The 22,531-nt window shown below is 31.8% G+C and overlaps 1 protein-coding gene across 2 annotated transcripts; it reads right to left on the bottom strand.

The window, feature by feature from the left end:
• Window positions 1-15,254: 15,254 nt before the first annotated feature.
• Window positions 15,255-19,900, bottom strand: LOC148192778 (protein neprosin-like). Of its 2 annotated transcripts, XM_088099557.1 has the most exons (7): window positions 19,728-19,900; window positions 19,530-19,616; window positions 19,193-19,387; window positions 18,916-19,083; window positions 18,747-18,800; window positions 15,864-16,010; window positions 15,255-15,665 (listed from the first exon to the last, which is right to left on the bottom strand). In XM_088099557.1, the coding sequence occupies exons 1-7, from the start codon at window positions 19,872-19,874 to the stop codon at window positions 15,294-15,296; spliced, it is 1,170 nt and encodes a 389-aa protein (XP_087955683.1). In that variant the 5' UTR covers window positions 19,875-19,900; the 3' UTR covers window positions 15,255-15,293. The 2 variants fall into 2 exon arrangements, with proteins under 2 accessions (XP_087955683.1, XP_087955684.1); XM_088099558.1 differs by lacking the exon at window positions 19,193-19,387.
• Window positions 19,901-22,531: the final 2,631 nt, after the last annotated feature.

Below are 22,531 nucleotides of genomic sequence, written 5' to 3'. Positions count from 1 at the left end.
CTCGTTCCCAATTTGTGCTTCCCGTTCTCTTCCTCTCGCTTTTGTTTGACGTTTCTCTTCCTCTCCCTCTCCCTTTCCCTTTCTCATCTGTCCGGTGGCATTGTGTGGGTAGGGTTTGAGTGGTGTTCCACCAGTGTGTTGGCGTTGCCGTCAGGAGGGTGGTCCGTTAACATCATGGTGTGTGGACGTTGCTGTCAGGAGGGTGCTCCCGTGACGTGAGGGTGCCTGTCTTCGTCAAGGGAGGCTATTGGGAGACTCGTCGAGGTATGTTCTTTACTGGCTAAATTTATATATTCGGAGAAGAGAGATAAATGTGTGCCTGAGGAGTAAAAGAAGAAAGTGGTTTCGGTATTTGTAAGACTCATGAAAAATATATATTTTAATAAATAGAAGTAAGTTTTAGCGTTATTATTAGTAATAATAATGAATAGAAAAATATAAATAAGTTTTATTTTAGTTAATTATCCAAAATATTTAATTACGGGTGTGTAAAACGTGTTAAGAAAATTTTAATCCTCGAAAATGCATAAAACAAGATTACATAGTGTTGTTCGCATTATATTGTCAGCAAAACGATAATGGCCTAGTGGTAGGTGCATGTGGAAAGGGTAACTGAGACCCTGTGTTCGATTCCCACTGTTTTCACATTTTTGGTTGGTGAGTATGTGGGTCCCATATCTTGCATGAAAGAGAGAAAATATTGTGGTGCACGTAAAATCTGCAGAGGAGAAGTTTTCTCTTCTTTGGTTTTAGTTTTCTTAACTCCTTCCTTGCATGGTACATGAATAGGAAATGTGATGGTAAGTTTAAATTTTTTTATGCCTTGGTTACTTAAGGGAAGTTAGAGTTATTTGTTTTCTTCTTTTTTTTCTAAATTGTATTATATACTCTTGGTTGGTATAAGGTTATTTTTGGGGTTACATAAATTTGTAGAAGAAATATTGGCACCTTTGTTTGGTATTATTACTCCTTATTTTCCTTATTGTTTGGTGCATTTTTGGTTGATATGGAATATTAACTCTTTGGCCAAGACTTTTGGGTATCTTGAGAGGGTTCATTTGTCTCATTAGTCATCCTAAAGTACTCATTCTAGTCTTTAAAAGCACCTTTGCACACATGAAAGTGGGGGGGAGAAAGAACATATTTTTATTATCATAAGTGAAGTGAGAGTGAGAAGTAGAAGACTAGAGGAACAAGAGTGGAGGAGTTTTAACATCAAAGAACCCATTGGAAGATTCTCTACATTTAAGAGGTAAGGGGGGGCTACTTTTCTTTGTTTATATTTGATGGGAATAAGTGTCTGCATGTAAGGGGGAGTGACCATGAAAAATGTTAGTTGTTGTAGGTAAGGGGTATATCTATGGAGTATGATAGCATGAGGTAATGGTGTTAGTTTCATCTTTAAAATGCATGGGTATACATTTTATGAAGAGTTGGGGTATACTGTGCATGTGTATAACTTTGATATTGGGTTGGGGTATACTTTGATATATGTTTTATTTGGGGTATAGCTTAATATATATGTTGCATGGGGTATAACTTTGATATGTTTAATGCATGGGGTATAACTTTATTAAATGTTTTGCATGTGTATAGCTTTATATTGGGTATAAGTTTTATGAAGGGTTGGGGTACACTTTATATATATATGTTTTGTAAGGGGAGCTAATCCTTCTTGTATATGATTTTTATCTATGTTATAATAATGAATATGAGTTATGAGTATGTTAAAATTTTGGTAATAGTAGTTATCTATTCACTTATATAAATTTAGTTTTCATGATTATAATTTTCTTATTTTCAAGTTAGTATGGTAAAAATTTTATTTTAATTATTTTGACCGTTGGATTTAGCTAAAATTTTAATATATGAATCCTAAAACCCATTTCTTCACTTTGACCGTTGGGATTTGTAATTAGAAGTCTGTACTTAGAGAAATAAATCCTGCATGTTTGAATAAATTAATTACCCCTGTAGATCTGTTACTGAGTCATCTCGGTAAAATATATATTACGACTTATTTGACCGTTAGATCAACTTGAAAATTTTATATATGATTCCTAAGATATATTAATACACTTTGACCGATCGGATTATAAATTGAAAGTCTATGTTTGGAGAAAATAATTTTTAAGTTTTGAAAAATCTGATGAACACTATATTTCTGTTCTTAAGTTATTATGGTAAAAATTTCATATATATTTTATTTACCGTTAGATTGAGCCCAAAATTTAGTATGTAATTCATAAGACATATTAAGTCATTTTGACCGTTCAGATTTGTAATTAAATGTCTGTGCTTAGGGAAATTAGTGTCGCAATGTGAGTATAATTGAAAACCACTTAAAATTCTGCACTTGAGTTACCTCGGTAAAACCTCAATATCTATCTAGTTAACCGTTGGATCAACCTGAAATTTTAATATGTAGTTTATAACAAATAGTGAATTATTGTGACCAATCAGATTTGAAATCGGAGTTACAGCTTTAGAGATATTAATTTCGTATCTTCTCAGGGATCTTAATATTGCTTAATTTCTATTTTTTTGATATCTATATTAAATTTCGGTGTTAATATTATATGCTGTTGTTTTAAATCTGTAAATAAGAAATTTGTTAAAAACTAGTTGAGGAACGCTTTGGCTAAGGAAAGATTTGGTACTTAAGTTGTCCATTGTGACGCACCTCTCTTTCCTGGAAGTCTACTCGACAAGTTTTTAACTTAAATCCTATTGAACAGATTATGTACTGTTAAATTATTTTGTAATATATCTTGTTGGAATATATTCAGTCTGTATGATTTCTGAAATAATTGGATTTTATTAGATTTGAATTTATGCATCTGAATATGATTATGAATTATAATGATGTGATTTATGTAGAAAGTATGTGAATATATGTGATATAGTTAATTTGTATGACTCTTGGGATGGATGGTGTTTGATGCATATTGGTGTATGCATTCTAATCTGTTAATGATGCATATTGGTGTATGCATTGATGCATATTGGTGTATGCATTCTGATTTGGTGTTTGATGCATATTGGTGTATGCATGATGCATATTGGTGTATGCATGATGCATATTGGTGTATGCATGATGCATATTGGTGTATGCATGATGCATATTGGTGTATGCATTCTGATTTGGTGTTTGATATATATTGATGCATGCAATGTGGTTTAGTGTGTAACTCATATTTGTTTATGTAATTTGATCTAGTAAAGTGAGTATAGTATGGTTTGGTATCGTGGTATGGTTATTGTATTGAATTGTTAGCTCACCCTTGCTTGTGTGTGCATGTGAATGCGATGATCGTATAATGCGTGATGTTATACGGGAGTAGATGTTATTACAGATGCGATGGCTGACGCTTTTGAACATGCATAAAGGTCGAAAGAGAGATGGGATAAAAGACTTGGGATTGTGATTTTAGTGTTTTAAAAATTTATTTCGATCCTGACTATGTGGACATTTTATTTTCGGAAGAATCGATTGTAATAAATAATGTACTATTTTCTGTCTATGTTGAAGTTTAAAATTTCAAAATTTCTACATTTATTTTTGTACGGAAAATTTTAGTCGATGTAGCGCCAAAAATTCGGGGTGTTACATTTGTGGTATCAGAGCGGTGATTCTTTTCGAAAATTAAAATTTTTTTTTGGGATTGGGGAGTGAGAAATCCTATCATGCATAAATGTGTACATGTGTTGTTTGATTCAGGAGCTACACACTCCTTTGTGTCCTTGTCTTGTTTAGAAAGACTTAGTTTGCCAGTAAGTAATCTAGGATGTGAGTTACTAGTTTCGACACCAACATCTGGGCAGATTACAACCAATTCAGTTTGTGTTGGATGCCCGATCGTAGTAGCAGGGCGCAAGTTCAAAGTGAACTTGATTTCCTTACCTCTTCAAGGGCTGGACGTTATCCTAGGAATGGATTGGTTGACCACCAATCACATTCTTCTCGATTGTGCAAGACAACAATTAGTATTCTCAGACTCTAACGATTTAGAGTTGATCTCAGCTAAAGAAGTTCTGAAGGATATCACTAGAGGAGTTGCGTGTTTTGTAGTAATGGCTCAAGAGAAGAGGATAAATTCTGAAGATCCGGTAATGAGTATTCCAGTGGTAGAAGATTTTGCGGATGTCTTTCCGGATGAAGTACTAGGATTACCACCGAGCAGAGAGGTAGAGTTCTCCATAGATTTGGTACCAGGAGCTGGACCAATATCTATAGCTCCGTATAGGATGGCTCCGGCAGAGTTGGCTGAACTAAAGAAGCAAATTGAAGATTTGTTGGAAAAGAAGTTTATCAGACCAAGTGTGTCGCCATGGGGAGCACCAGTATTATTGGTGAAGAAGAAAGATGGGAGTTCAAGATTATGCATTGATTACCGACAGTTAAATAAACTGACTATTAAGAACAAGTACCCACTGCAGAGAATTGAAGACTTGTTGGATCAGTTGCATGGCGCTAGCGTGTTTTCAAAAATCGATTTGAGGTCTGGGTACCATCAGATCTTGGTCAAACCCGAAGACTGTCATAAGACAGCTTTCAGGTCACGTTACGGACACTATGAGTATGTGGTGATGCCGTTTGGAGTGACCAATGCTCCTGCCATATTCATGGACTATATGAATCGAATTTTCCGACCTTGGTTAGATAAGTTTGTTGTTGTATTCATAGATGACATTCTCATCTATTCTAAGGATCGGGAGGAACATGTAGAGCATTTGAGGACAGTGTTGGAGACGCTCAGGAAGCATCAATTGTTTGGGAAATTTTCCAAGTGCGAGTTTTGGTTGGAGGAAGTACAATTTCTGGGTCATGTGATTTCTGCTCAAGGAATCTCAGTGGATCCCGCAAAGGTGGAAGCGGTGTTGAAGTGGGAACGCCCGAAGTCAGTATCGGAAGTAAGAAGTTTCGTGGGCCTGGCTGGATACTACAGGAAGTTCGTCAAGGATTTCTCAAAAAATTGTAGGTCCATTAACACAATTGACTCGGAAAGATCAACCGTTTTCTTGGACGTGCAAGTGTGAAGCAAGTTTTGAGGAAATGAAGAGAAGACTGACAAGTGCTCCAGTGCTAACGATCCCAGATACTTCAAAGGCTTTTGAAGTATTTTGTGACGCTTCATATCAAGGACTTGGTTGTGTGTTGATGCAGAAAAAAAAAGACCAGTGGCATATGCGTCGAGACAATTGAAGGTGCATGAAAGAAACTACCCGACACATGATCTTGAGTTAGCGGCTGTCGTTTTCGCTTTAAAGACTTGGAGACATTATCTGTATGGCTCACGTTTTCAAGTCTTTAGTGATCACAAAAGCCTGAAGTATCTCTTTGATCAGAAGGAATTAAACATGAGACAGAGAAGATGGATGGAGTACATGAAAGATTTTGAATTTGAGTTGCAATGCCATCCGGGAAAAGCAAATGTTGTTGCAGATGCTCTAAGTAGAAAGCAGATGCAAATGTCGACAATAATGGTCAAGGAGCTGGAAATGATCGAGAAGTTCAGAGATATGAATTTGGGTGTACAGTTGGGCCAAAATCACATCTGGTGTAGCCATTTGGAAATCACAAATAACTTCTTGGAAAGTATACGAACTAAGCAGAAAGAAGACACAAGTTTACAACAAATAGTGAGGTCATTGGGGACAGAACAAGCAAAGGACTTCAATTTGGGAACTGATGATGTTCTTCGATTCAGAAGTAGGGTATGTGTTCCTGTAAATTCAGGGTTGATAAGACAAATTCTTGAGGAAGGACACAAGAGTCGTCTTAGCATACATCCTGGTATGACTAAGATGTACAAGGATCTAAAGGATTCTTTCTGGTGGACTGGAATGAAAAAGGATGTGGCAGACTTCGTTTCTGCTTGCCTAACTTGTCAGAAGGCAAAGACAGAACATCAAAGACCGGGTGGAATGTTGCAGCAGTTGGATATTCCCCAATGGAAATGGGACAGCATCTCGATGGATTTTGTAACTCATTTACCAAAATCATCAAAGGGTCATGATTCCATTTGGGTAATAATTGATCGACTGACGAAGAGCGCTCACTTTTTGCCAATTAACCTAAGGATGTCAATGGAGAAGTTGGCGGAGTTATACATTCGAGAAATAGTAAGATTGCATGGTGTACCCAAAAGCATTGTCTCAGATCGAGATCCAAGGTTTACCTCAAGGTTCTGGCAGTTATTGCAGGAGGCATTAGGTTCAACGTTGAGAATGAGCTCAGCCTATCATCCTCAAACAGATGGACAGACTGAGAGGACTATTCAGTCATTAGAAGACTTACTGAGAGCATGCGTATTGGATCATCTGGGAGGTTGGAGTGATATCCTACCGTTGGTGGAATTTACATACAACAATAGTTATCACTCTAGCATCGGGATGGCGCCATATGAAGCTTTATATGGGAGAAGATGTAGAACACCGTTATGTTGGTTCCAAGATGGGGAATCATTGATAGTAGGACCAGAGTTATTGCAACAAACAACAGAAAAGATAAAATTGATCCAAGATCGAATGAGAGCAAGTCAAAGTAGACAAAAGTCATATGCTGACAAAAGGAGAAGGCCGTTGGAATTTGAGGAAGGAGATCATGTATTCTTACGAGTAACACCAACTGCAGGAGTCGGGAGAACTATCAAGATGAGGAAATTGACACCTAAATTTCTTGGACCATATCAAATTCTCAAAAAGATTGGACCAGTAGCTTATAAGGTAGCACTACCGCCTCAATTGTCAAATATACATAATTTTTTTCATGTATCCCAACTGAGGAAGTATATTCCAGATCCAAAACATGTGTTGGAAGTTGACGAAATTCAGGTCAAAGAGAATTTAACGACGGAAGTTCGACCAATACGAATAATGGATGTTCAAATGAAAAGGCTAAGAGGAAAGGACATTCGCACGATAAAAGTGCTATGGAATGAAGATACACAGGAAATGACTTGGGAATTAGAGGAATTAATGAGAAAAGAATATCCATATCTTTTTGTTGAATAATCAATTTTCGAGGGCGAAAATTTTTGTTGTTGGGGTGAATGTAAGACTCATGAAAAATATATATTTTAATAAATAGAAGTAAGTTTTAGCGTTATTATTAGTAATAATAATGAATAGAAAAATATAAATAAGTTTTATTTTAGTTAATTATCCAAAATATTTAATTACGGGTGTGTAAAACGTGTTAAGAAAATTTTAATCCTCGAAAATGCATAAAACAAGATTACATAGTGTTGTTCGCATTATATTGTCAGCAAAACGATAATGGCCTAGTGGTAGGTGCATGTGGAAAGGGTAACTGAGACCCTGTGTTCGATTCCCACTGTTTTCACATTTTTGGTTGGTGAGTATGTGGGTCCCATATCTTGCATGAAAGAGAGAAAATATTGTGGTGCACGTAAAATCTGCAGAGGAGAAGTTTTCTCTTCTTTGGTTTTAGTTTTCTTAACTCCTTCCTTGCATGGTACATGAATAGGAAATGTGATGGTAAGTTTAAATTTTTTTATGCCTTGGTTACTTAAGGGAAGTTAGAGTTATTTGTTTTCTTCTTTTTTTTCTAAATTGTATTATATACTCTTGGTTGGTATAAGGTTATTTTTGGGGTTACATAAATTTGTAGAAGAAATATTGGCACCTTTGTTTGGTATTATTACTCCTTATTTTCCTTATTGTTTGGTGCATTTTTGGTTGATATGGAATATTAACTCTTTGGCCAAGACTTTTGGGTATCTTGAGAGGGTTCATTTGTCTCATTAGTCATCCTAAAGTACTCATTCTAGTCTTTAAAAGCACCTTTGCACACATGAAAGTGGGGGGGAGAAAGAACATATTTTTATTATCATAAGTGAAGTGAGAGTGAGAAGTAGAAGACTAGAGGAACAAGAGTGGAGGAGTTTTAACATCAAAGAACCCATTGGAAGATTCTCTACATTTAAGAGGTAAGGGGGGGCTACTTTTCTTTGTTTATATTTGATGGGAATAAGTGTCTGCATGTAAGGGGGAGTGACCATGAAAAATGTTAGTTGTTGTAGGTAAGGGGTATATCTATGGAGTATGATAGCATGAGGTAATGGTGTTAGTTTCATCTTTAAAATGCATGGGTATACATTTTATGAAGAGTTGGGGTATACTGTGCATGTGTATAACTTTGATATTGGGTTGGGGTATACTTTGATATATGTTTTATTTGGGGTATAGCTTAATATATATGTTGCATGGGGTATAACTTTGATATGTTTAATGCATGGGGTATAACTTTATTAAATGTTTTGCATGTGTATAGCTTTATATTGGGTATAAGTTTTATGAAGGGTTGGGGTACACTTTATATATATATGTTTTGTAAGGGGAGCTAATCCTTCTTGTATATGATTTTTATCTATGTTATAATAATGAATATGAGTTATGAGTATGTTAAAATTTTGGTAATAGTAGTTATCTATTCACTTATATAAATTTAGTTTTCATGATTATAATTTTCTTATTTTCAAGTTAGTATGGTAAAAATTTTATTTTAATTATTTTGACCGTTGGATTTAGCTAAAATTTTAATATATGAATCCTAAAACCCATTTCTTCACTTTGACCGTTGGGATTTGTAATTAGAAGTCTGTACTTAGAGAAATAAATCCTGCATGTTTGAATAAATTAATTACCCCTGTAGATCTGTTACTGAGTCATCTCGGTAAAATATATATTACGACTTATTTGACCGTTAGATCAACTTGAAAATTTTATATATGATTCCTAAGATATATTAATACACTTTGACCGATCGGATTATAAATTGAAAGTCTATGTTTGGAGAAAATAATTTTTAAGTTTTGAAAAATCTGATGAACACTATATTTCTGTTCTTAAGTTATTATGGTAAAAATTTCATATATATTTTATTTACCGTTAGATTGAGCCCAAAATTTAGTATGTAATTCATAAGACATATTAAGTCATTTTGACCGTTCAGATTTGTAATTAAATGTCTGTGCTTAGGGAAATTAGTGTCGCAATGTGAGTATAATTGAAAACCACTTAAAATTCTGCACTTGAGTTACCTCGGTAAAACCTCAATATCTATCTAGTTAACCGTTGGATCAACCTGAAATTTTAATATGTAGTTTATAACAAATAGTGAATTATTGTGACCAATCAGATTTGAAATCGGAGTTACAGCTTTAGAGATATTAATTTCGTATCTTCTCAGGGATCTTAATATTGCTTAATTTCTATTTTTTTGATATCTATATTAAATTTCGGTGTTAATATTATATGCTGTTGTTTTAAATCTGTAAATAAGAAATTTGTTAAAAACTAGTTGAGGAACGCTTTGGCTAAGGAAAGATTTGGTACTTAAGTTGTCCATTGTGACGCACCTCTCTTTCCTGGAAGTCTACTCGACAAGTTTTTAACTTAAATCCTATTGAACAGATTATGTACTGTTAAATTATTTTGTAATATATCTTGTTGGAATATATTCAGTCTGTATGATTTCTGAAATAATTGGATTTTATTAGATTTGAATTTATGCATCTGAATATGATTATGAATTATAATGATGTGATTTATGTAGAAAGTATGTGAATATATGTGATATAGTTAATTTGTATGACTCTTGGGATGGATGGTGTTTGATGCATATTGGTGTATGCATTCTAATCTGTTAATGATGCATATTGGTGTATGCATTGATGCATATTGGTGTATGCATTCTGATTTGGTGTTTGATGCATATTGGTGTATGCATGATGCATATTGGTGTATGCATGATGCATATTGGTGTATGCATGATGCATATTGGTGTATGCATGATGCATATTGGTGTATGCATTCTGATTTGGTGTTTGATATATATTGATGCATGCAATGTGGTTTAGTGTGTAACTCATATTTGTTTATGTAATTTGATCTAGTAAAGTGAGTATAGTATGGTTTGGTATCGTGGTATGGTTATTGTATTGAATTGTTAGCTCACCCTTGCTTGTGTGTGCATGTGAATGCGATGATCGTATAATGCGTGATGTTATACGGGAGTAGATGTTATTACAGATGCGATGGCTGACGCTTTTGAACATGCATAAAGGTCGAAAGAGAGATGGGATAAAAGACTTGGGATTGTGATTTTAGTGTTTTAAAAATTTATTTCGATCCTGACTATGTGGACATTTTATTTTCGGAAGAATCGATTGTAATAAATAATGTACTATTTTCTGTCTATGTTGAAGTTTAAAATTTCAAAATTTCTACATTTATTTTTGTACGGAAAATTTTAGTCGATGTAGCGCCAAAAATTCGGGGTGTTACAGTATTCATGTTTGCTACTAGGTTAAGAGTTACTGTGAGATACAAAGAACGTAGTTTCTCAATATATAGCTATTTATAGTGATCAAGGAAGAGTATAGAAGAGAGGTGAAAGTAAATGATAGGTCTTGGTTCAAGATAGAGAAGAAAATGGAGTAAATGATGCTTATCAACACTGACTGAGCCACTAAAGGGTTAAAGTGGGACAAGTGTATATTTGATATTCCTGCTGTATTTTTGGTTGATCAATATCTCAATGTTCTGCTTCAAGTTCAGGGGGAGTCCTGAACTTTATCTTTATCTGAAAATTGTGATATATTGAATTTAGCTTTATCTGGAAATTTAACTTTGTTGATTATAGGCTTTTACTCAATCCAACCAAGTCTACTTGCAATGTAAAATTAAAATCAGACTTGACAACATCCACTTATACCAAAAATGAACTCAGAATGGGTTTTTGAGATGTGAAAATGCACACAAGTTGGTCTAAGGTCAATTAATGAATTCCAACAACTTTATATTATGAAATTAGATTTGTTTAAGCTGGGAATTGGTACAGAAACAACATAGATCATAATATGACCTCCTAACACCCCATTATGCAGGAAAATAAGCAACCTCACACCCCAAACTGAGTTTTAGTGAAACAAAGGACCAAACAACAATGCAAACAAATTTGAAATAGGTATTAACACTGAACCAACCTGGAAAATATCAACTAGGTGAAATTAAACTCGAATTAATGATTCAAAGCAAAGCTAGCATGGTGATAAGTTGAAAACTGTGCAGTCATATGGTTTAAGCAATCAAGCTGTGGAAATGCACTTCATAGCTTATTTGATGTGCTTTCCTTGATGCAAAAAGTATCCACAACTGATTTGGAATAGCAAGGGTTGATTTTGGGTTTATGCTTTCTAAACCATCACTTTTTGAGTTAAAATAGAAGTGGAGTAGTGATTTTGAGTTGCAGGCTGTTTATAACTCATTTTAGAGTTTAAAGACAATTAAAATCATCAAACAAAGTTGTTTGAACATTCAGTTGTGTGTTTAAATCACTTGCATATGTTTTTGAGTATCAAACCACAAAACTAGGGACTTTTTCTAGTGCAGAATTTGTTTTCCAGCTAAGGTTTGATTCTTTTCTCTAGTTGCAGTGCATTTGTAGCCATTTATGAATCATATAAGGCAATGAGACAATGTCTAGTCTTGATTGTATGTGCTACATATAAAGTGTAAAAATAGCCACAATTATGATCTGATAAAGGATACAAATCACACTTCCTATAGAGATATTTCACATTTAAAGTACTGCCCCTGTACCCATTCTAACATATTTTAAATGACTTTAAATTGATAATGAATGACCTAACAAGTATAGGTTTCTGTGTTTGGGCAAGTTGAGGTTGTTGATTGCTTATGAGTTGCTTATGACAACCTAGAACCTAATTGTCCCTCCTAGAATACACTAAAAGTCCTAAGAATGCAAAGTGTATTAAAGTACTAATTAAAACAGTAAAGTAACTATGTAGAAAAGTTTAAAACATAAAACAAAGTTAGAATTGAGGAGACAATTCAAAAATACAAATAAAATCAAAATTGGACCATTGGGCACCTAAAATACAGTAGAATAGGGTAAATGTGTTAAGCATGAAGATGTTCAATCTGTAAAAGATACCTAAAACTATCTACACAAGTTGTAATGGACTAAAAATGACAAAGAGAAGAGTGTAGAAGTGATTCCAAAGACAATTTCTAAAAATCACTACTTAAACCTCAAAAAAGGTGTACTACAATTGCAAACTACACTAAACTAGGAAAAGAAACTAGAAAGAAACTATCCTAACAAGTTTAGAATGGTAAAACCTAGCTAATTAAGAACTCACTACAAAAAGTACCTAAAACTCAAATTATTACAACCTAGAATCTAAAAGTAGTACCTAGAATACACTAAAAGTGCTAACAATGCAAAATGTATTAAAGTACTACTCAAAACAGTAAACTAACTATCTACATAACTTTGAAAAGATAAAAGAAAGATAAAAATGAAGTCTCAATTAAAAAATAACAACAAAAGCAAAATTGGACTACTTAAAACCTAAAAAAGTGTACTAAATAGGTGAGAAATTGGGAATTAATCTAAAGTAACCTAAGCGTGTCTATTATACACATCCTAACAACTGTAAAGTAGTGAAATTATGCTAGGAAAGTGGTCAAAAGCAAAGAATTCCCTAAACCTCAAATTTGGTGTTGTGGTTGATCAACATTTTCAAAAATTGAGTCATTACAGGTCCTTTTTCGTTCTGCTGTGATTATGTGATGTTTGGAAGTTTAAACAAGTCCAAATTGATGTATTAAAGCTGTTAGAAGCATTGATATGAAGTTAGAATGACTTGTATGCAATTTAGTATGTCAAACCATCATATTTGAGCCATTTTTGGAACTTGCAAAGTGAATCTGAGTTGCAGTTCTGTTTTATGCCTAATTAGAGTTCAAACAAGTGTATTTTGATGAGTTAAAACTGTTAAAATGATTAGCAAAGTGTCAGAATGGCTTAGGCACAAAATCACTTCCAAAACCACCAATTTTGAGTCAATTTTGGAAAGTAGAAAGGTGATTTTGAGTAGCAGTTTGGTTTTGAGTTAAATTTGAGTTTTAACAAGTTTAAATTCATCAAACAAAGTTGTTGAAGTGGTGAAAAACAAAGAATAACCTAAAACTCAAAGTTTGAGTATTTAGATTATAAAAAGTGTACTTATAAGGTGAGAAATTGTCAATTCATCTAATATAGACTCATTTTAAGTAATGTCAACATCCTAACAAGTCTAAAGTAGTGAAATGAACCTAGGAAACTAGTCAAAAGCAAAGAATTAGGTAAAACTCAAATTTTGAGTTGTTAGAACCCAAAAAAGTGGTTCCAAGTTGGTGAAATGCTGATGAAAATCAAGCCAAATTGCTACTTTTAGAGCTACTTCTTTGTCCAATTCAGCAACCCTTCCATTACCTAGTATGCTACCCCCTTGGAGCAAGAATTCTGGACCTTGGAAGCCTCACCAAAACGTCACAACACCATACCACACACTAAACCAGTCACAGCAAAAATCTGCACTACACCAGATTTTAATTTCAGGTAACAGACTTTGTGGCACAATTTGGAGGTGAAACAAGTGGATTTCAAATGATTTGAAGCCTTGAATCAATAGAGGGTCACAAAAGGAACCTAGGAGAGGCACTAGATCAGATTAAGCACGCAAGAAAAATAAAAAACGAAGAGCCAAAAGTAGTGCAGTAAGGTGTTTGATAAAAATGCAACTGTTTGATGAAAGTCTCCAAAGAAGTGCAGATTTTGTGATTTTCGGTTTTTGGGGTTCAAAACTGGATTGCTTGGTTTTCAAATGATTTTTATGATTGGATTATACTTTTTTGATCATATAATTTCATTTTCAAACATGTAACCAGCTCTTGCCAACCCATAATTGAAATTTAAAGAATGTACAAAATCTAAAAATGAAAACTGCACCAGAAAAATGGCTTTAAAAGTGTGCTTTCAAACCCAAAAATGAGTGGCAGTGTTTCTAAAGCTCAAGTGATGATTCAAGCAACTTTATATCATCAATTTAAAGGTGTTTAAACATTGAAACAACAAGGAATCACACTACACTCAAAAATCACTAATTCACTTCCAAATTTAAGCAAAATTTATGGTTTAGGAAGTGATTTTGCATGTACACAAAGCTAAAGGAAGTCCTAATTCACTAGATCTAGGTACAAAATCTTAGCTAGGAGATGTTAAATGGCCTAAGACACAACAAAATTCTGATGCAGTTTTGGTGACATTTTCATACATATTTGGCTATAGTAAGTATGATTTGTTGAATCTTGATGTGTTTGTGCATATACAATGTTTGAGCAAGTTTATTTAGCCAGTTTAAAGTTATGTGCACTGTTGAAATGATCATTTTTATGCCTATATGTAGAATCATGTCTTAAACCATCAAAATTGGCTTTAAAATGGAAGTGAACCAGTGAATTCACATTGCAATCTGTTTTCAAACTGTTTCAGTGTTTAAATATGTTTAAAATGATGATAAAAATTTGTTTCATGCATCAATTGAGCTGTTGAATCACTTCCAATCAATATTGGGTTTAAAACCACCAAATTAGAAGCATTTTCCTAGTGCAGTGTTCAAATCAAGTTCTGTTTGAAAATTTGTTTGCTCCAATTTTGATTCTAGGTTGGCATGTGCAGGTTTATGTTTCCAAATGCAAAGTCCAGTGGTGGATGACAGGACAAGGTTCAAAACGCTCTTCGGTAATTACCGAAGGCTTTTGCCCTTCGGTAATTACCGAAGGCTTTTGGCCCTCGGTAATTACCGAAGGGCGGAAGCCCTCGGTAAATGTTAGCGACAAGGGATTTACCGAGGGCTCTTTGGCCGTCGATAAGCCGTCTGTAATTATCTTTTACCGACGGTTTCGGGCTGTTTCCGAGGGCTTCTGGCCTTCGATAATGTCCTTCTTTTTTGTAGTGTATTCGAATTGTTTAGAGATAAAAAAATTGTTTTAAAGTATATATAAATAGTACATGTCTTAATCTATATTTATCTTTCTCTTATAATGAAAGTTATTTAGAATGATTATGACATGAGAAATAAAATGGACAAAATAAAAAGTTGGTTTCCCATATACAAATAGGTGACCTAAACGTGCACCAAGGTAAATCCTGTGCTAGTTTGAATAAAACCTGCACAATATTTTAGCATTTGTTCGTTAGAAATTATATTTCTGTAAAATTTTAAATTCATATTAAATTTTGAATGGTGATATATTATTTTGATTCAAAATCTATTAAAATGATATGGTTAAGGTTGATCATTATATATAAGTATTATCCACATTTAAGTTTGAAATTTTTGTTATGATTTTATTTTTAGAAAACACATAAAAAATAGAATGAGAAATAAATATTTAAAATTTTAATTTATAAATTAATTGCCACAATTACCACCAGGTCCTCCAAATTGGATAAGGTTACCAAATTTGGGTCCCATAAATCCAAAGTATTTAACACCAAAACAATTAGGTTTGTCGGTAAAGGAAGAAGCTTGAAATATTTCAGGTCCATAAGGTATTCTTTTTACACCTTCAATGGTCACTTTTCTAAAGTAACCTGAATGAGAACAATTACCATCTGGAAGATGTCCAGATCCCATTTGAGGACTAAGAGTTCCAGAAGCAGTTCTTGTTCTTCCACCCCATCCCACTTCATTAGCAGAGCTCATGTTGGTGAATAATTTTGCTGGAAAATATCCGATAAATTTACGTTTTACATGTATCCACCAATTTTTGGTCACTGGATCCTGAAAATATACGCACACGTTTGGCAAAAATATATATCTCATGCATAGTGTTAACTGTTTGTATCCGCTATTAAAGTTTTTATCATTATATTCACTTAAAATATGTATTCAAGAAATCAAAGTATATATGAATCTCACATGTGTTAAATCTACCTCTATTATCATATTATAATGAGAGTTATTTAGAGTGATTATGACCTGTGAAATAGATTGGGAAAAATCATAAGTTGGTCCGCCATAGACAGATGGTTGGCCTAAAGGTGCACCAAGGTAAATTTCTTTGCTTGTTTGAACAAAACCTGCACATAGAATGTTGTAGCACCCTGTCTTCTTGAAATTATCTGTCTATAAAAGTTTTAAACCATATTAAATTTGGAAACGTAATACGACCATAATAAATAAATTGTTTAAAATTTTATATAGGTCCAATAAGGCTTAATTATATCCTACTATTTAGTTGCAACACACATACACAGAACAACCCTCGAGAGAAGTGATATATATATATATATATATATATATATATATATATATATATATATATATATATATATATATGTATATATATATATATATATTATGCATATATTATGTTTTTTTCTTCTTAAAATAAATTTGAACAATTTATTTTATGATATTGTTCTCTAAAGTATCCAACATTTTAATGGTGATATTATCATATGTTTTAACATTTGAAATAAAAAAGTATAAAGATTTTGTTTTGTTTTTGTTTTTTTACCAAACTAGTTTTAAACTCATGTCTACACACGAGTTGGTGTTTGTTTGTATTATTAAAAGAGATTTTAGAGGTTTAGAAAGTAAACAATAAATAATTTTGGTTATAATTAAATTTTGAATAGAATCATAATAAAAATTCATTTATAGGTTTAGAAATAGACTTTGTAAAAATATAAAAGGATAAAACATGTATAAAAGATAAACAAAAGTATGTATAATAGATTCACTAAAATATAAATTAGTGTATGAATAGAATGATCTACTGTGTATTGCTAGACTTGTCTAATAAGTGCATTCACAAAACTCGTCTAATATGTGTTGTTATACTTGTATAGTCAATATTTGAAGACACTTATCTAATGTGTTAGAATTGTTTAATTAGTATATGGATAAACTTGACTAATTGGTAGTGCAATATTCTTCAAATCAAAGATTGGATAAAGTCGACTAATGTGTATTAATAGACTCATCTAATATGTATATGAACATACTCGTATAATGTATATTGCTAGACTCGTTTAATCAATTTATTAAAAAGTTCGTCTAATTTGTGTTGCAAGACTCGAGTGATTAATGTATGGATATATTCATCTAATGTGTAATATTACACTTACTATTATTTTTTTCAATACTCGTCTAATCAGTGTATCAACAAACTCGTCTAATGTGTATTTCTAGACTCGTCTAATGTTTTTTTCTATACTCGTCTAATCCGTATAGGAACATACTTGTATAATATATATTAATAGATTCGTCTAAATTTTATGTGGCAAAACTTGTCTAATGTATATTGCTAGAGTTGTCTGTTCGATATATGAATGACTCGTCTAATATGGATTCTTATACTTGTCTAATCAATAATCAAGATTCTCATCTAATGTTTTTTCTTGGCTTTACTCATCTAATTAATGTATTCTTATATTTGTCTAATAATTTTAATTATACATGTTTAATCAACGTATGAAATGATTTGTCTAATAATTTTGTCATACTTGTCAAATTAGTGCGTAAACACTCTCATCTAATGTGTATTGTTAGACTTGTGTAATTTTTTTGCTAAATTCATTTAATCAGTGTATGGAAAGACTCATCTGATGTGTATTGCTAAACTCGTGCAATATGTATTGCTAGACTTATCTTATCATTGTATGGACAAACTTATCTAATCAATGTTTGGATTTCATCTAATCAGTGTATGGACATACTCGTTTATTGTGTATTGCTAGACTTATCTAATCAGTACATGAACAGACTCGTCTAGTGTGTATATTACTAACTCACCTAATAAATTTTGCTATATTTGTCTACTATGTACTATTAAACTCGTCTAATCAATTTATGTCTAATTATTTCCATATTCATTAAATGATAATATAATTACATTAGTAGTATATAATAATTTATTAAGTATTAAATGACAAGGTTGAAATATATTTTCATTGTTACATTTAATTGGTTTAAAAACAAATAAAATGAATAAAAGAATAAAATAACATTTAAGAGAGACAATTTTTATATAATAATGTAAAAAATTTGTATTATTCATAACTAAAGTAATAATTTATTAGATATTAAATTATGAGTTAAAATATATTTTCATTTCTTAGATAAAGTAGTTTAAAAAAAATCATTTATAAAAGAGTAAAATAACTTCGGAGATATTTTTATATTAGAATAAAAACAATGTGTATTGTTAATATATATATATATATATATATATATATATATATATATATATATATATATATATATATATATTTAAATAATATTATTTTATGAAATAAAAGTAAAGTATATCGTTTTAAATATATTTTATTAAATGATAAAAGAATTAGAAATCATGAAGAGAGAAAAAAAGAATTAGTACTTTAAATATAAATTACTCTTTAATAATTTATTCAATAACAAATTAATTAGAAATTATAAAATAATAACATTAAAAATTAAAAAAAAAGTATAGAAAAAAAAGGAATTAAGATTTTAGATATAATTTTATTCTTTATATTAAATATATTAAAAATACGTTAAAGAATTTAGTAATAATGTATAGAATGTGATTAAGAACGTCTAAAAGTAATTATTTATTTATTTTAAAATTTAATTAATTTTTAAAATAATTTTTAGAGATGCATATTATAGATTAAATTGTTTAATTAAATAGCATTAGAAAGATGATATATTATAATGCACTTAACGTTCAATATGAGGAAAAATTAGTTTTTCTTACACATGAAAAAAAAAACTGTATCCTACGCTCATACCAGAGACTTATAGGAGGATTGTATCCTATATTTCACTTCCATAAACTAAGTAATGATAAGAAAACGTAATGATATTCCTTACCGTCCATGAAGTATAGAAACGGGTTGAATAATCACCATATAGTCGAGGAATCACCTGATAGTATTGGATTAATTAGAATATTTTTTATTTTATCAAATTAATATCAATTAAATTACATACATTTATATTTTTGTGAAAAAAGAAGCTAACTTTGGTAAATATAACTTACATGCCATCCGGCTGAAATTTTGTTAGTAGATTCTACTGGTCCATTTTGAATCCATAAATGAGACATAGATATTTGGGATTTGGTATGAACTTGTGGATTATAAATAGCATTTCTTCCACTAATTCCGTAAAAAGGACCAAAAAGTGATGGAATGGAAACTTCTGCAAGCTAAAAAAATTTAATATATTTAAAGAAAAAAATAAAAAAATTAGATGAAATACAATTAATAAAAATAAAGTATCAACATTTTAATATTTAGTTTTATAACATATCTTACATGTACTCCAGGAAGATCTTTAACCAATATATGATCATTTAACAGTGATTTTTCTCTAATAAAATCATCTTTTGTTATTCTGATTATAGGAACGGTATTTGTTGGGCATTCATCCTTGCCCAATCCAAAAATGGATGTCACTCTTGAATTATTGACATTTGACTTTTCAATCCTATTTTGAAAGTTAGGTTTTCTCTACAATTAAAGAAATAAGAAACACAAATATCAAATCATGAAAAAGATTGTAAAATAAAGGTTGAAATTAATATGCAAAAAATGAAAAAAAAAATGAAAAGTCATATTTGTTTGTATTTAAAGATTTACTTTATATTTATACCTGTAGTTTATGGTCCTTCAGTAAAGGATGATCAAATGCTGGTTGTTTGAAAATGTCAATGCAATCAATAATATCTCCAAACTCGGTCTATAAATTTCAAAATAAAGCGCATTTAAGATAATTATTGAACCATGCATTATGATATCAACTTCAACTAAAGAAAGCAAATGCTGAAATATAAAAAACAATGTGAAATACATTAATAGTCTTGATAGGAGACTTATTAAGAAGCTTAAGTTGTTTTTCCAATTCCATGTCTTCCTTTAGTGTAGTCCGAATTCCGTCAACTTCATAATCAACATGACTAATCAACAAATATAAGACGAACAACAATATATTGATCATGTTTTACACAGTTATATATTACAAACCACAATGGGATTATAAATCAAACATACATATATATATACATAAACATTGATTAAAAATAAATGAATGATATTTTAACCTGCTACATTAATTAATGGTAGTCATGAAAAACCAATATAGCAATTAATACATATTTATTATTCAACCGTTTTTATTTAGCTTTTATTATATGTCTTCGGTTATTAATTTTAATAAATATAGGTTCTTCAGTGTTTAACAGTTATTATTTTGTGTTTAAATAAACAAAGAATAAAATATGACTTTTGCATCAAATATCTTGACAGAGGTGAGTTTTCAGTATTGATAAATAATTAATAATTTTGTTAGATATATTAGATAATTAGATATCTTATATATTTTATCTTTAATTAGTTTGTTATAATTCCTTGTATTTTAAGCTTAATTTATATTTTTTCTATAAGAAATACAGTATCGTATGTGTTTACAAAGGAGATTAATTCAACAAATAGTTTTCATTATATTAAACATAGTATCAAAGCCTAAGATTTTTTTGAGAAAAAAACCTTTGTCGCCTCTGCTACTACAATTGTCACTGCCACCGACGGCACCGTCTACCGCTGCTCTTGGCGACGTCGTCTTCTATCGCTATCATCATCGGAGTTACAGTTTTAACTAGTGACAACACAATTTTGATCGTCTCGACTGTTAAAATAGAATGACTCAATTTCTCACCCCAAGAGGGGATAAAACTTTCAAAAACTTTTTCACCAAAAGAGATGCCTTTAACCTTTTCTTGAAACGCAAGTTAAAGATTTTCAATGCAGCAGAAATTTAATCGAATGTGTATAAAGTATAATCGATTGAATGTAAAAGAGCTGGGATAAGAAAGATCAAACACTGAGTTTTTACACTGGTTTGGCCAAGCCTATATCTAGTGTCCTTCCAACCACAGGAAGTCAATGCACTATAATGATCAAGATTTTTACAACAAGATTTTTATAGAGACCTCACGTCAAAAATATAAAACACCTCTCTAACCCTTTAATCAAAATATAGGAAGTACATAAACAGACTAGCAGCAAGTATCCCCTCTCCTCCAGTACAACCCCTTTGGGGCACCCTCAAAGTCAAGAACGTAGCATGTCCTTCTTCCTGTAATCACAATAGGGAACTGAACCCAATCTTCCACAGATTATAGAACCTGATCTTACAGTAGACACCGTGCAGGTAGATCAAACTTTGAAACTCAGCAAACTTACTCTTCAAGAACTTCCAAGTAGTTGATCACCATGGTCAAACTTGTTTCTTGAAGCTTTTCCTCTTTCTGTAAGAATCAAACTTTCTGCAAAAGAATATGAAAATGTTAGAATCACAAAAGTTCTTACAGAAATCAAATTCGCGTCAATTTATAGATAAACTCGTATCAGACGCAATATAATCGACTTCGTTACTAATGCAGTCGAATACACCAATTCAGTTATAACAGTTAGTAGCAATCAAAGCAATTAATTGAATTCACAATTAATGCAGTCGAATAGCATTTAATGTTTGGTCAACACATTTAAAAATATAGTCGTTATGACAGTTATATCAAGCATTAACAGATTTCAAAACAGTAAGTAACTTAATCGAATACATATCGCATGCAATCGATTATGCAACAATGTTAAGCAAAGTTTTGAAAACTTTTCTCTTTGAAAAAACTCACAACACACTTTGAAACATTAGTGCTTGTGATTTTTCTCATCCAAAAACATGTGTCATGCATTCATGTAAAAAATCACATATACGCATATAACATGTAAGCATAGAGCATGTAACACATAATACACATGTGTTATTAATTATGCGTTGTCATCATCAAAAACTCATATATTATTAAGATTGTGGGTTCAGCTAAACCAGTGCTCCCCCTATCAACAATCTCAACATCGACCCACCGCCTTAAGAATTTTTTCTTCCAACACATGTGTTTGCAAACCTCAATCCTCACTCTGAATTTCAATTATCTACAATGCCTTTTTTAACTGTTAACCACTGTTCACCGCCTCTGTCCACCGATATTCCCCGTGGAGGGTGATGAATCATTATTTTGTCATATTCACTTAGCTTTCTACACCAAATTTAATTAGTGAATTGTGCTTAAGTGTCCATTATTCTCTTAATTTTGCTATTTGGGCTTAATTTAATCAGTAATTCATATTTTAATTAATTTAAATTATTTGAGCTTAATCATTTCTTTTATTATTTTCAACGCAGTTTATGGAGTTTTATTTTGGACTTCAAGAAAAGATGCCATGTCATTTGCCACGCATTTATCCACCTTAGATTTTTTTTCCTTTTATTTTTGTTTTTTCTTTGTATTTTGGATCAAAACTAGTTTTGGGTCCATTTTGGGACATATTTGTGAAAGGCCCAAAAGAGGGACTAACTTGGGACCTAGGGTTGAGTGCCCATTCTACTCATTATATTCCATTGCATTCTCTTGGACGTGAGAGCTCTTCCCTTTGGGGTTTAGATTTTATTTTGTTTTCCTTCTCTTTTGTTCATTTTGAATTCGTTTGAAGTTGAATTAGAATAATGTTTATTATTCTTGCCTCCTCTGCTTATTCTTGCCTCCTCTGTACTTCCAATTCCATTTTCATTTTCGCATTGCAACTTCATTTTCAAGT

The sequence above is a fragment of the Vigna umbellata genome, chromosome 9 (assembly GCF_029865625.1).
Source record: "Vigna umbellata cultivar VRB3 chromosome 9, Vumbellata_1.0, whole genome shotgun sequence".
Lineage (NCBI taxonomy): Eukaryota > Viridiplantae > Streptophyta > Magnoliopsida > Fabales > Fabaceae > Vigna > Vigna umbellata.
Note: the sequence above shows the minus strand (reverse complement) of the source record. Positions and strands in the feature narration are given on the sequence as shown.